This window comes from Delphinus delphis, chromosome 3, assembly GCF_949987515.2.
Source record: "Delphinus delphis chromosome 3, mDelDel1.2, whole genome shotgun sequence".
Taxonomy (NCBI): Eukaryota; Metazoa; Chordata; class Mammalia; order Artiodactyla; family Delphinidae; genus Delphinus; species Delphinus delphis.
In genome coordinates this window covers 36,168,621-36,183,299 of record NC_082685.1, presented here as the reverse complement: position 1 = coordinate 36,183,299, position 14,679 = coordinate 36,168,621, and the positions used below count along the sequence as shown (strand labels likewise).

Below are 14,679 nucleotides of genomic sequence, written 5' to 3'. Positions count from 1 at the left end.
TCTGTCGGCCACCTTCAGTCTGTGCAAGATGACAGTCCAGGCATTTTATAGCCACATCCCCTAAGGCAAAGCTTTGCGTCAGTGAACATCTAAGAGATCAGTTAGTATGGAGGGCGCTTCCTGGATGTATCACATCTCACCATGTGCCTACACCTGGGCCTGTCCTGTCAGGTAAGGGGACGTGAGAAATTCTTAAACTTTGGCTACATGACTGGCACATAATTTGGACACTTCCCCAGTGCATTCCTGACAGATAAAAATCCTGTGTGTAAATGGCACCAAAGATCAACCGACTGGAGGGCTACCACACAGGAGATCACTGATAGCCTTTGTGAACAAATGAAAGTTTACAAGTGATAAGAACAGCATTGATCTTTGACAAGGAAGCCACAGGGATGCAGGAAGCTACTTCCCACAGAGCCACCCAGCCTCTGCTGGGAGCCAGGATAATGGTTTTTATCATCATTCTCTCAGGAGAGCAGGGGCAATTCCTTTAGAAGAGGGGTGGGAGCCCCTGGAAGCCCTCGTACCATTTTCTTGGTGAGAATACTCGTGGCCCATGATGGTACAACGCCTGAACACCATCTTGTTCTCGGTCAGCGTCCCCGTCTTGTCAGAGAAGATGTACTGGATCTGGCCCAAGTCCTCAGTGATGTTGAGGGCTCGACACTGAATGGACAAATAGGTCTCTTCATCGTACAGGTCAAGGTCATTGTGCAGGAAGAAGACTTGCCCGAGCTTCACCAGCTCGATGGACACGTACAGGGAGATTGGGATCAGTATCTGTGGGGAGATCAATTCCCATCGTATCAGAAAACGGGCCGGTCCCCCATCTCAGAACCTTCACTGGGTGATGGGAGTAGCAAAGGGATTTCATGGAAAGCTCAGGTCAGCTCACATGTGGACTTTCTCTGAGAAGTTAAAGATTAATGACCTCATGCCTCCCTTGGCATTCTTAGGGTCATCTGAAAAAGAGATACACCTTCTTCAACCAGAGATATCCAGTATGGGGTAGGCACTCACCATTGCTTGTTTAATGACTGAGCCAGGAGGAGGTAAGGAGCTCTAGCTACCTCTGAAGGATAGTTAACTTACAATGTTGTGTTGGGTTCAGGTATGCAGCAAAGTGACTTAGTTTTATGTATATAATATACATATATATATTCTTTTCCATTGTCGTTTATTACAAGGTTTTGAATACGCTACACAGTAGATTCTTGTTGTTTATCTATTTTATATACAGTAGTGTGTATCAGCTAATCCCAAACTGCTAATTTATCTCTCTCCCCCCCTTTTCCCTTTGGTGACCATAAGTTTGTTTCCTATTCAGACTCATGGTTGACCACTGCCCACTGATCCAATACCTAGTACCTATCAGGTGCTTCAGGTGTCACATGCCGTTCTAGGTCCCGCAAATGGCAGTGAGCAGAACAAAACCTCACATTCTAGTAAACAAACAAAGAAATAGATACTGGGTAGCGGTAAGTCTCATGAAAAAGTGTAAAGAAAAGTGAAAAGGGTGAAGGCTGGGAGGGAGTGGGTCATAAGCCATGACCTTTGCGCAGAGACTTGAAGAAATGAGGGTGTGAGCGTGAGGTTATCTGTGGGAGGAGGAGGGTTCCGGGCAGCGCATGGGTGGCTGGGTGCTTGCAGGGTGGGCGTGAGAGTCAGCAGGCCTGTGTGTGAGTGTGCAGGAAACAGCTTGGAGACGTGGTCCAGAAAGGAGTCAGGGTCCAGATCACCTAGGACCTTGTTGGTTGCAGTCAGAACTTCAGTTTTCACGTTGAGTGGATGTGAAACCACCAGAGGGTTCAGTGCAGAGGACAGCATGACCCGACTCACATTTTAAAAGGATTACTGTGCCCAATGAATGAACGAACTAATGAATGAAAAAGGATCATCAGTAAGAGGACAGTGAAACACCCTCAAATACTGTAGGGACTCAAACATAGATGGGGTTTTGTTAAAACAAAACTACAACCTGCCTTATCTTTTCATAGACTGTGATTACTTATAGAGCCTGAGGATTTTTTTAATCTGTCTCTTTATACTTCACTGCAGGTGTTTACCTACAGTCGTTGCCTTTCTTACGTCCCTCGTAGGTGCTCTATGTTTTTGTTTTTTTCCTCCTATATAGTGCCAGTTCTCTTTTTCCATCTCAAACTTTCAAATGAGAAAACACTAACCTGTGGTTTCTTTCTCTCAGTGTTTGGGGTCTGAAAGTTCTCTGTAGTTCTCTGTGCTGCATTGTCTTTTGTTGTTCCCAGGTCACTAGGGTTTACCTGTTTAGGTCTGGCAGAGGGACAGGCACACGTGGATCACTGCTATAATCTTACTTTTAAATGGAAAATGCTGATAACTATTTTCCTCTGCTATTATCTGAGGCCAAGGTCCCCTCCACAAGGCAGGGCTGGTCCTGGCATAATCCCAGTTGTGAATACTTTCAAAGACCCATAAGAAAGCGATAAAACATTTCCCCATCTCAGTCCAGTTAGTTCTTTCACGGGGCCAGCGCTGATTTTTCTTTAGTTTGCAAAGTTGTGCAGATATTGGCCACGGGTCTTCTGGGTCCCAAGTTACAGAGGGCCTCCTACCTGGAGCAGAATGATCATGGTGAGGAACATGTAGAAGCCTCCAAGGGCAAGGGGAAGGAAGTTGCCCTCGGCATCTGGCACATCAAAGGGAGGGTGTTCTGCAAAGGTTCCATTCCAGAGGCTGTGACCTAAGAGGAGGCAAAGCCAGGCATGAGGCAAAATCTCCCATTAATCCTAAATGGGTCACTTACATCAGCCCTTCCCTGATCTATTGCCAGAAGTGAGCGTGCTTTGGAGGAACCCATCCTTTTTCTATATAACATAGGTGTGTGTGTGTGTGTGTGTGTGTGTGTGTGTGTGTATTAATTTAGCTCTAAAGTGGTCCATCATATATACTACATTTCAATCTCTCAATAGGCATTAGGTCTGTCCTCCCAGAGGAGACTAGCATGGGGATTACTTACATTTTGTGGAAGTCCTGTTATTCAGGGGTTGGAAAGCAAGAAAGGGGCATGAGTTTTTTTTTTTTCAGTTGTGTGGTAGAAAGTACATGGCTGGGAAGTCTTCACAGACCTGTATCCTAGTCCCTCTTTCTCTCCCATGCACACACCCATCCACCCATCCATCCATCCAATCAATCATCCAATTACCCATCCACCCGTCCACCCGTCCATGCATCCATCTATCCAACCGTCCGTCCGTCCATCTATATCTCTGTTCACTCACTCCTCCCTGCCTCCTTCCTTTCCCTCCCTTTATCCAAAATTTTTTAATTCAAGAAGGAGTCGGTCCTACTTCTTGTCTTTGAGGAGTTCCCGACCAAGTCAGGGAGTCCGATGGAAAGATACAAATCCCACCTAGCATGAGGGGTGCCAGATCCTGGAACACTACGAGAGCCCATAGTGACAGCACCAGATGCAGACCGAACCCTCTGTTTCCTTAACTGTAAATGGGGATAACAACACCCATCAAGTGAGGATTGATAAGTGCACCTCGCACCAAGCTCTCTGAATCTCAGCATCCTCATCTCTCAATTAGTAATAATACCTTCTCCATGGGGTTGTTGTGAGAACAGGATAACCTAATGTGTATGATGCTCTTGGCCCCAGGGCAGGGACTATAGAGAATAAAAGGCATAGGGGTTCCTACCCTGCCCCTAAGATACTTCTTTGCACAGGAGGTTGGGTCACATACCATCAGATACAGCAGAAGAAAGGAGACTTACAGACGTGAGGTTAAGGGTCAAATGTAAGGCACAGAGTAAGGGTTACTACAGACCGTGAAAGAAGTCAGAGCAGGCTGCATGGAGGAGGAGGCCTGGAGGGGTTCTGAAGCCCAGGTGGGTACTGGGTGATCAGAAAAGCCTGGGGAGGACATTCTGGGCAAATAAAAAAGAAACACCATCTTCACACAATTAAAGCAAACATGTGATAAATGACCCTGAATGGTGCTCATTCGAGAGCTTTCACCTCCCGCGGGAGCTGTGTTTGATATGGTGCCAGCAGCGGCCTGTGTTATTCTCAGGCAGAATAGAATCCTGCCCCTCCCAATTACTTTCTCCATGTATTTATTATCTTGGGCAATCTACCAAGCTGCTTCTGGTTGGCCTGTACCTCATCTAACTCTGTGACCTTTTAATCATTCACTTCCTTTCCCTGGAGACGCAGTGAGATGATCTCCAATGTCCTTTCCAGGTCTGACGTTCCCTGAAAAACCTGTCCCGAAGCAGAGTTGACAGTTCTCCAGAATTTCCGGGGACACAGGGATGGCCCACAAAACGAACAGCTGGTTTTCTGGTTTGCCTGCTTCCGTCCCATGTGGGTGCTGCCCTTCCAGCCACGAGCCCCTCACATGGAGTGCCACTAGACACACCTGGGAAGCATATTCATTCAAAACTCCAGGCCACGCACAAGATTGAATCCCACTGTCTTCACTGTGGTGACATAGAAAATCTCTGTGGGCCTAGGAAGATCTTAAGCTTTGGACACTGTCTTTCTTTTAATCTTTTTAAATTTTGTCCACACCTCATGTCTTGCAGGATCTCAGTTCCCCTGCCAGGGATTGAACCCGGGCCACAGCCGTTACAGCACTGAATCCTAACCTCTAGGCCACCAGGGGGCTCCCTGGACACTGTCTTTTAAAAACAGTGATGGGTGCGATTTCTGACAAAAGTAAAGCCCAAACGCTATAGCTGCTCACTGGCGTGGGGATGGCAGGGGGTTCTGGACTCAGCATACGAGTTCTCCCTTTTGATCCTCCCTGCTTCTTTTTGGGGTCTCCTTTAGGGTCCTGAGACCCATCCTTAGTGTTAAGCCATAGAGGGGGAGAGTGGGTAAGAGTGAGGGCCCCTCTTCCCCTACCCTCTGAGGATCTACTGAAATGGCTCCGATCACTCGTGTCTACACCTCCCACAGCTGTCTACACCTGGCCGTCGTAGAACCTGGCCACGGCCCATTTCTAATCAGGTCTCCATCCTTGGCCTTGCTCTTGGCACACCAAATGGCCGAACGCTCCTCTGCATAACATGGCTCTCCTTCCTGCCGCTGTGCTTTGCTTGTGCTGCCCCTGGGGTCAAGTGACCTCTCTCTTTCCTTTCACAGCTGCCTGCCCCCTCCTGTTCCTGTCCCCGCCCTCCTCTGGTGAACACCTGCTGCATCTGGGAATCAGCTCCAGCGAGACTTTCCTCCTTGATGCTCCCATAATCCCGGTCGTGGGCTGAATAATGGCCCCCTAAGGTGTCCATGCCCTCATCCCTGGGCCCTGTGAATGTGCTACCTTAGATGGCAAAAGGGACTTTGCAGATGTGATTTAGTTAAGGATCTTGAGATAGGAAAGAAGAGCCTGGATTATCCAGGTGGGCCCAATGATGGAACTACAAGTGCCCTTATAAAAGGGAGGCAGAGGGCCACACTCCCACAGACAAGGAGAAGGAAGTGTGAGTGGAAATTGGAGTAATGCGCTTTGAAAATGAAAGAAGATGCTTCAAAGGGAGAAACACAGGCAGACGGTAGAAACTGAAGACAAGGGACTGATTCTCCCCCTGGAATCTGCAGCCCTGAGGACACCTTGGTCTCAATCCAGCGAAACCGACTTTGGACTTCTGAACCCTACAGCTATAACAGAATCAACTAGCATTGTTTTAAACCACTTAATTTGTGTTGACTTTTGACAGTGGCACTAGGAAACGAGCACAGTACCTGGTACCGCCCTCACTGAGTGGGACAGATGGTGTTACTGATTCTGTTCTCAGGTTGGACTTCCTCCTACTAGACTATGAGGACCTTCCTGCTCTTTGAGGACCGGTCCTGTGACTGATTCATCTCGTTACCCTTTCATGACAAGGGGGTGCCTGGGTTCAGGAAGTATTTCTTGGACAGATACATGATAGATGCTCTTCCTAAGATTTAGAGTACATACTACTTTCAGGAGAATGTCGTCTGCGTTTGTACTTAATTGGCACCCTGTTAAAATACGGAGTAGGCTTTCTTTGAGGCTTTTCTTTCTTTAGATGAGGAAACTGAGGCTCTGAGTTGCAGCAACTCGCCCAGAGAAACAGAAGATGATTGTGGGGTTGTCCTTTCCAGAACATTCCATACCTACAGCCCCAGTGAGGCACATGAGGAAGAGGATCCCGATGCAGAAGAAGATGTCTGTGTTCATGCGCCGCTCGATCTTGCTGCGTTTGTACCGCGGGCCGCTGTTGTTCAGCATGGCTTTTGTCTCATGGCCTTTGAGAGAAAATGAGATTGTCAGCCCTTGGCCCCTGTTTGCCTCTGGCTCTTCTCCCATGAGATTTCGATACAAGAGAAGCTTCATTCTCTAACCTGAATCTGTCCTGCTGCAGGGAGGTTCTGGGAACGGCCGGAGAGACCTCACACAACTTGTCGGCAGGTTTTTACTGAACATCCCCTACCTGCCAGACACTGGTGGGCATGGACAGAGCTACTGTGCACAGGCTGTGCCCTTGCACAACTCGAGGGGTAGCCCTCATTTTGTAGCTGTCATAGATTTGTAAGCCCATTAGGACACATTTGTAGCAAATGACAGTAAGCTGTCTTGAGGAAGGGCCATCTTTTTCTAATTTGCGCAGAGGTGCTGTTATGGGCTCAGTGGTGGGATACAGTGGTGAGAAAGATGATTCACAATCTGGTGAAAATATACAGGGAAATAAGTAAATAAGGTAATTACAGTTAGCCATAAGTCCCATGAAGTAAACAATAAATAAAGGGCTAATAAATAAGAGATGGTGTTAGAGTGTGGTCAGGGAAGGCTTCTCAGAGGAGGTGACATTTGAGAGAGACCCGAAGGGAGAGAGAAGAGTTGGGAGAAAAGGGTTTTAGGCTGGGGAACAGTATGTGCCAAGGCCCTGTGGCAGGACTGTACTTCAGGCCAGTAATTATCATGCTTGCTTCTTTGCCTAAGGTGTTGTCGTGCTCGTGCAAGAGTGGTAGTGGCTAAAGGTCTCCACCCCAGCATTAACTCTGGGCAGCTACTCTCCTACCCTGGAGTTCTGCATAAAGTTCTGTTTAAAGAAAAGACAGTAAAATTTTAAAACTACTGAGCTCATTCAGGCACCACCCTCCCTTTCTTTTTTGCAATTAGAGAAGTTCAGGACCAAAACGTAGAAGGGACCCGCTCCAAACGAAATAATAAATTGACACCAGAGCCACATGGAGAACCCAGGATTCTGACTCCCAGTCTGTTTCTCCTTCCAGTAACTCCTGGAACCCAAACCACCCAGCTAAGAGTTGAGAGTCAAACTGAGCCTTTGTCTTTAGAACAGAGCCTCCCCTTTGGGGCTGCCAAATTGTATTCACCACGCAGTACCCCTCAGCAGTCAAATTAAAAGAGACCCGTCACACATTTTCTGTGCAAAATTAGAGAAAACCAATACATCAGCTCCAGCAGTGTGGGGTTTAATGCCGCTTAGCTGGTGGCCTCGTGGATTTAAAGCAGCAACAAAACTGTAGGCGTGAGCATGCTAGGCTTATTAAATTAGACTCAAGTTGCTGCAGCTGTGCAGGGGCTGACACAGCTGTGGTTCCTGCGTGCCCCAGGCTCACCCCGTAAAAGGGGTCCTCGGACCACCCCCTTCACCCACCTGCTTCCTCACTTCCTAAGATCCCCCTGTTCTTTTGGCAAAATTTGGGCTCAAGGGGGAGGCAGTATGGTGTAGTGGATAGAATGTGGGCTCTAGTGTCCGACAGAGCTTGGCTCTGCAGGTACCTGACCTTGGGTTATAGGGAACTAATCTCAGGAGACATGTGACCTTGGGGGAATTAACCCTTTTGTAACTCAACCCCTCATCTGCAAAATGAGATATAATCGTTGCGTGTTTTGGGGTGGGGGAGTGAACTGATATACACAAAGTACCTAAATTAGTTTCCAGTACACAGTTAGGGGCTCAATAAATGTTTGCTGTGAGGGGCGCATACCTCCACACTGAATCTCTTCCTTCTGGAAAGCTCACTTGTCCATTTTCTGGCCTTTGACTGTGAGGTGCTCCCACTTTGTCCATCTGTATTACCAAGGCAGAGAATGTAGCTCTAGGCCAGTCATTCTCCCCAGGGGACACCTGGCCAAGTCATGAGAAATTTTTGGTTGTCACCTTTGAGGAGGTGGTGCTCATGACATCTAGTGAGCAGAAGCCAGGGATGCTGCTAAACACCCTATAGGGTGGCCCCCACCACAAAGAACAATCTGGAACAAATGTCAGTGGTGCTGAGGTGGAGAACCCCTGGTCTAGACAGTAACACTAAACACAGTTTGCACCATTTTTGCTCACGTTTCTTGAGGCCCTAATGTGTGCCAGGCATTGTGAACCTTATAACCCTAGGAGGCAGGGGTTATCAGTGCCCCTTGTGGTGAAAACTGAGCCAGCTTCTCAGCAACTTGCAGCCAGGCAGCGATTCAGCCCCAGGCGGCCTGAGTCCCCGGTCACGATTAACTCTCCCTCCATCTGCCTCCCCAGACACCACTCCCATCACCCACTCCGACCTTTGTTTCTGATTAGGCAGAGAAGCAAATCCATGTCTATGCAGGTTTTTTGGTGCGGTAGGGATTGTGGAAGTGTTCTTGTCTAGTAGGTCTACCAGATGGCATTGAACTCCATTGCCAAAGACCCTTGAAAGCAGTGACCTGTACTGACAAATATAACATCCCTCCCCCAAATTAGGGAAAGCCAGCTAGATTGTGACACAACTTTTTAAAAAACATATTTTTGGTTTTTTTAAATTTAATTTGATTATTTTTTATACTGCAGGTTCTTATTAGTTACCTATTTTATACCTATTAGTGTATACATGTCAATCCCAATCTCCCAATTCATCCCACCACCACCGCCTCCCCTCACTTTCCCCCCTTGGTGTCCATACATTTGTTCTCTGCATCTGTGTCTCTATTTCTGCCTTGCAAACTGGTTCATCTGTACCATTTTTCTAGATTCCACATATATGCGTTAATATATTTGTTTTTCTCTTTTTGACTTACGTCACTCTGTATGACAGTCTCTAGGTCCATCCATGTCTCTACAAATGACCCAATTTTGTTCCTTTTTATGGCTGAGTAATATTCCATTGTGTATATGTACCACATCTTCTTTATCCATTCATCTGTCAATGGACATTTAGGTTGTTTCCATGACCTGGCTATTGTAAATAGTGCTACAATGAACATTGGGGTGCACGTGTCTTTCTGAATTATGGTTTTCTCAGGGCATGTGTCCAGTAGTGGGATTTCTGGGTCATATGGTAATTCTATTTTTAGTTTTTTCAGGAACCTCCATACTGTTCTCCATACGGGCTGTATCAATTTACATTCCCACCAGCAGTGCAAGAGGGTTCCCTTTTCGCCACACCTTCTCCAGCATTTGTTGAAAAACCTATTTTTCTTTCACAGTCCCCCAAAGGGAATCTTAGGATGGATTGATGTTTTAGTGCTCTATGTCTAACAAAAGTGGGAGTCTACTCCGACCAAAATGAATCAAATCAAACAAGCAAATGAAATACTACAAGGTGTCCCAGTGAGTGGAAGATCCAGGGAAACATACTCTGGAGACTTCCAGGGAAGGTAGACACTCCAGGGGGACTCTGTTTCCTCTATAGAAGAAGTCTGCAGTTGTTCACGTAACAATAGACACGTACTGAGTACCCACGGAGTGCCAGGTGCTAGGTACTGGGGATACAGCAGTCCCAAGACCTCCCTCCAATACTTCAGGTACCATTGTGAGAAGTGCTGCTGTTACCTTTTATCAATGGGAAGCAAAATCAAAGTGCAAAGGAGAGATAGACCACCATATATGGAGCCACAAGATGCATAAAGGTAATAATAAAAACAATAACTAAAACCCATCCCGCCCTCACTTGCTACACACAGTTCTGGGTTCTTTCCATGTGCTGGGTCACTGGACCCTCATGGGGGGCCTATGGGGCAGATAGAAATATTCTTCCTGTTGTATAGCTGAGGACACTGAGGCACACAAGGTGAAGTTGCTAAGTTTGGTGAGGTTATTCCTCAGGCTCAAGGAGATACTCTTCATCCCACCTGTGGGTAGTGTCAGAAAAGTGTTAGGGACACATGAGCATGAGTCCCCCTCCCTGTCTTATCTGGATGAGTGACAGTAACTTGGAACTGAATTATGTCTCTGTGGACCAAGTGAGCTGCTGTGATTCCAGCCTCAGTTTGCTTAGCTGAGAAATGGGAAGTCACATGACTCTACTCCTTAGAACAGATGTGAATTCCCACTGACTGAAGATAAATTTGGAGGAGGTTTTGGAGGAGAGAGGATAAAGGACAGGGACATAGGAAGCTGTCCAGGGACAGTTACCCGCGTAGATGACAATGCCAACAGCCACTTTGGTGTTTCTGATGGTGCAGCCTCGAAGCAGAAGACTCTCACTGCCAAAGCCGGTTCTGCTCTGGTCGGGATGTTCCCTGGGGATGAGGAAAGACAGGGAGCTGTTTGGTGGCCTCTCCACGCTGTCACCGGTGAGTGTCATAGAATTAGAGGGGCGTGTAACAAGATCACTCTTCTCTCCCTCAGAAGAGTGATATTAACTCAGAATCTAATCCCCGAGTTCAAGTGCAACCCTTCATTGCTCCTGGGATGTCTAGTGGGGGCTGGACCATTAGAAGGGAATTACCCATCCCTAAGGACGTAATCATTTACTCACCTAAAAGGCAGAACTCTGCTGAGGAAGCCTTAAAATAAACAGACCTCACAGGAGGTGGACCAGCGACCCTGTGCAACATCCTGCAGGGCAGCTTCTCAAAAGCGAGGTGCATGGAGTGTTTCCCTTTCTCTAGCCTCCAGAAGCACTGCAATTTTCCACCTCACACTAGAAACTTCTGAGTCAGTCCACATTAGTGATTACGCAGCATCTGGCCCTTATTCTATCCTGATGCCCTCCATTTGGGTTTTTCAGGAATTTTAAATATAACTTTCCCCCAACATTGGGGAGAACAGAAAAGCCATAATCTGAACCCTTAGGGATTTTTCTCCTTCTAATTCTTTAATGCTTCATGTCTCTAGGTCCAGTTATAAGTGTTTTCCATGTATTAATTAATGGTCATGACAATCTTATAAGATAGGTCATGTTTCCTACTCATTTTATAGATAGGGAAATTGAGGCAAGTTCACAGAGCTAGTACGTGGCAGAAAGGGGATTCAAACCCAGGGAGTCTGCCTCCAGAGTGCTATACTGCCACTCAATACTCCTCTTAATAATAATTCTTTACTGTGTTTGTAAACTACATTTATTTACATTATTTTATTTGTCGCTTCACAGCTCTGGGAAGTTAGTATGGTGATCATCCTCACTCGTAAGAAAGATGAAGCTCAGAGAGGGTGAGAGACTTTTCCAAGGCCACTCACCCAGTACATGGAATATCCTAGGACTTGGGAACCCAGGCCCCAGACACCAACCCTCATGTGGTTTTCACTACACCAGGGTTCCCAAGGTAGCACCCCGTTAATTGACATTGAATCGGAGTCATTCCCATTTGCAATTCTTTGAAATCTAACGAGGAAATGTCTTAGTATTTCGTTAACGTTTTTCTAGCCCTTATTTATCTAACTTTTCAACACAGAGGAGGCTTTGGCCAGTAATAGTCTGTAGTTAGAATGAAATAATAAGTGTTTTGATTTCATTTCATTAATTTTACTGCTATGAAATTTATATATGGAAAGCAATACTGCCCTAAATCTATGGCAGCCTACATAGGGCAGTGATGCCTGATGCCCACAGTGCCAGTAACATACATTTTCCTTTGGAAATAAAGAAAGCCAATTAAAAAGTTGGAAAGTAGAGGTGTTTTATGAATGTGATACAAATCATAAAGGTGGTCCAAGAAGGGCTAAATTTTATGACCTACCTCTCTTTATCAAGGAGGGAGTTGGCTATGGATAGAATATTGGGATAGAAACTTGAACGATTCAGTGTCAGTAGCTAGTGGTTTAAAGAGCGTTTTTTTATGATTCTCTGAGGTGATAACATATGACAGCATCTTTTTCTCCCGGTCATAATGTTCCTTTTTCAATGGATGGTAGAAAGAGATTAGCCATCTCATAGCTCTTCTATTTAGTGCTCTGTTTACAGGGATTTTTTTTTTTTTTTTTTTTGCGGTACGCGGGCCTCTCACTGTTGTGTCCTCTCCCGTTGCGGAGCACAGGCTCTGGACGCGCAGGCTCAGCGGCCATGGTCCACGGGCCCAGCCGCTCCGCGGCATGTGGGATCTTCCCGGACCGGGGCACGAACCCGTGTCCCCTGCATCGGCAGGCAGACTCTCAACCACTGCCCCACCAGGGAGGCCCAGGGATGTTTATTTAACCAACACAGAGCATTATGAGGGGGAGCATGTTTCTCCAACTCAACACTACTGACATGCTTTGTGGGATCGTTCTTCGTCGCGGGCGCTGTCCTGTGCTTTGTAGGGTGCCGAGCAGCAGCCCTGGCCTCTACCTACCAGTTGCCAGCAGCACCCCTTTCCCTAGTTGTGACAACCAACAATGTGTCCAGACTCGCTAAAGGTCCTCTGATGGAGCGGAGGAGATGGGGTTTGAGAACCACTCCTTTAGAGAGATCTTATTGTTTAAAAGTTACATTTTCAAATCTGATATTCTTAACCTTCAAAGCATTAAAAACTACTCATTTTCTAGCCAACCTGGCTATCCCCAGGAGAACTCCTAAATTAAGGGGACCCAAAGAAGCTTCCGGAGACCTGGAGGCATCAGACAGTGGGTTTGTTCCGGAAGAGAGTGCTTATCATCTGTGGGTGCTGGGCCTTGGCAGGGATGTAGGACCACAGTGAATTCCCCAGCATCCCATGGCTTGGCTGCTGGACTGACCAACTGGACTTTCAGGGCTCACCCATGAGGCCCGGGCAGGTGGGGAAAGACAACTCTAAGGGCAGCAGCCAGGAAGAGGAGGTGCTGGGGGTTGAATGGAACTGGGAAAGTTCTGTCTGAGATGAAGGGCCAGAGCCCAGGATGAAGCTTAGAAAGGCTGGGTGCTGGCATGAGCTGTTTGGGGGAGAAAGGATTACAAAGAGAAACCCAGCGATGAGGCTGCTCTCTAAGAGGAAGAATGGCTCAAGGCATGGGTCACTTGGGATGAACCAAATCCACAAAACTCGGGCACGAGGGGTAGACTCCTTGCCCGGGCAGGTGGCAAGCTCTACCTTTCCAGATGACTGCAACGAACCCTCTTCTCCCCCAGGAGCTCGTGCCCTTCTCGCCTGTCTCCGTCTGCTCTCTATGAGCTTTTAAAAAGAAATTTGCATTGAAAAGCTTCTATTTCTCTTGTACTGTTCTTACCCTTTCCCCTCTTATCTTGCTCCTCAAGATATCTCATATGGCCTGAGAAAATGTGGGTGGAGGGGAAGCATTGACACCTGCCTCCCAAGAAGCCTTCTTAAGCTTCATTGCAGGGCACATTGGTAGAGAAGTTGCTATAACATGTCTGAGCTGTGTGTGCAGACAATGGAAAACACACCGGGGTTGGAGTGAAAAGACCCAGCTGTAAGTCCTGGCTTTGCCTTGAAGCTGCTGTGTGCCTCTGGGAGAATCCTGAAAAATCTTATCATCAGATGTCCCATCTGAAAAATGGGAATCATAATTCTCACTTCCCTGGGTTGTTTTGCAGATTAAATGAGACGATGTTCTGTCAAAGTCCTCTAACTCTTAAAGCCAGAATACGGGCATTTATTCACATCTGTTACCACTACTCTTTTTTTTTTTTTTCCAGTAAGACCGGCAGTCAAATGTGGGAGCAAAATTACAGTAAAACTCTTATGCTGAACCAGAGATGAGGAACAATAACAACAATAATTGCAACAGCAGCAGTCGCATTAGCTATCTACTCTGTGCCAGTTTCTGTGCTACGGGCTTTGCATATGATCGGTTCTTAGACAAGAAAAATCCTGTGATGTAGGTATAATCTTTATTTTACAGATGTGGAAATGAAGGCCCAGAGAGGTTAATTAATTTACTCAAGGTCACACAGCTTGTAAGTGATAGAGCCTGGTTTCGAACCTAGGTCTGTCCAACTCCAAAGTCCCCATTCTTACCTACAGGGCAGTAAAGGCCCCTTCAGAAATCTGATCTAAATTCAGTCATACTTGCCTCCCCTGAATCAGAGTGTGGTCTCGATTTTGATGCTGTTTCACCAGAGTTCTGAACTATTAGTGAATTTAACCCTGTGAGATAATTAAATATCACTCCAGCAAAAAAAAAAAAAAAAAAAAAAAAAGACTAGAAAAGTTTTCCCAATTTAGTTAGTTTTCTTTGGCCCTTTTTTTTTGTGATAAAAAGAAATAAACTTCCTTAGGACCCAGATGCTTATCTGTTTGGCCATTTCAAGAAAAAATGTTTTCTAGCTGCAGAGGAGATATTTACAAGCAGCACACAGGCAGCACATACTTACATATAACCTTTAAACCTGTTAAGGTGGTTGTTAGGCTTCTCACACACGATGATGTTGTGGAAACCTTCTGGTTGGAACTGTACCTCCTGTGAAAGAGAGGACGCTGTGAGGTTATTAAGTCAGAGGGATCTCGTTTTAATAGGATCATCAGGAGAGCTAATCACTGTTAGAACCATTGCAAATAAGGTAATCCCCGCTTTGTCACACTGTGATAGTTGTAATGT

The 14,679-nt window shown here is 46.4% G+C and overlaps 1 protein-coding gene across 1 annotated transcript in view; it reads right to left on the bottom strand.

The window, feature by feature from the left end:
- Positions 1-14,679, bottom strand: part of ATP10B (ATPase phospholipid transporting 10B (putative)) — a 122,680-nt gene that overhangs the window by 61,125 nt on the left and 46,876 nt on the right. The window contains 5 exon segments of the mRNA XM_060006814.1: positions 531-783; positions 2,595-2,722; positions 6,131-6,262; positions 10,360-10,466; positions 14,456-14,541. Of these exon segments, the coding sequence (XP_059862797.1) occupies positions 531-783; positions 2,595-2,722; positions 6,131-6,262; positions 10,360-10,466; positions 14,456-14,541 (706 nt within the window).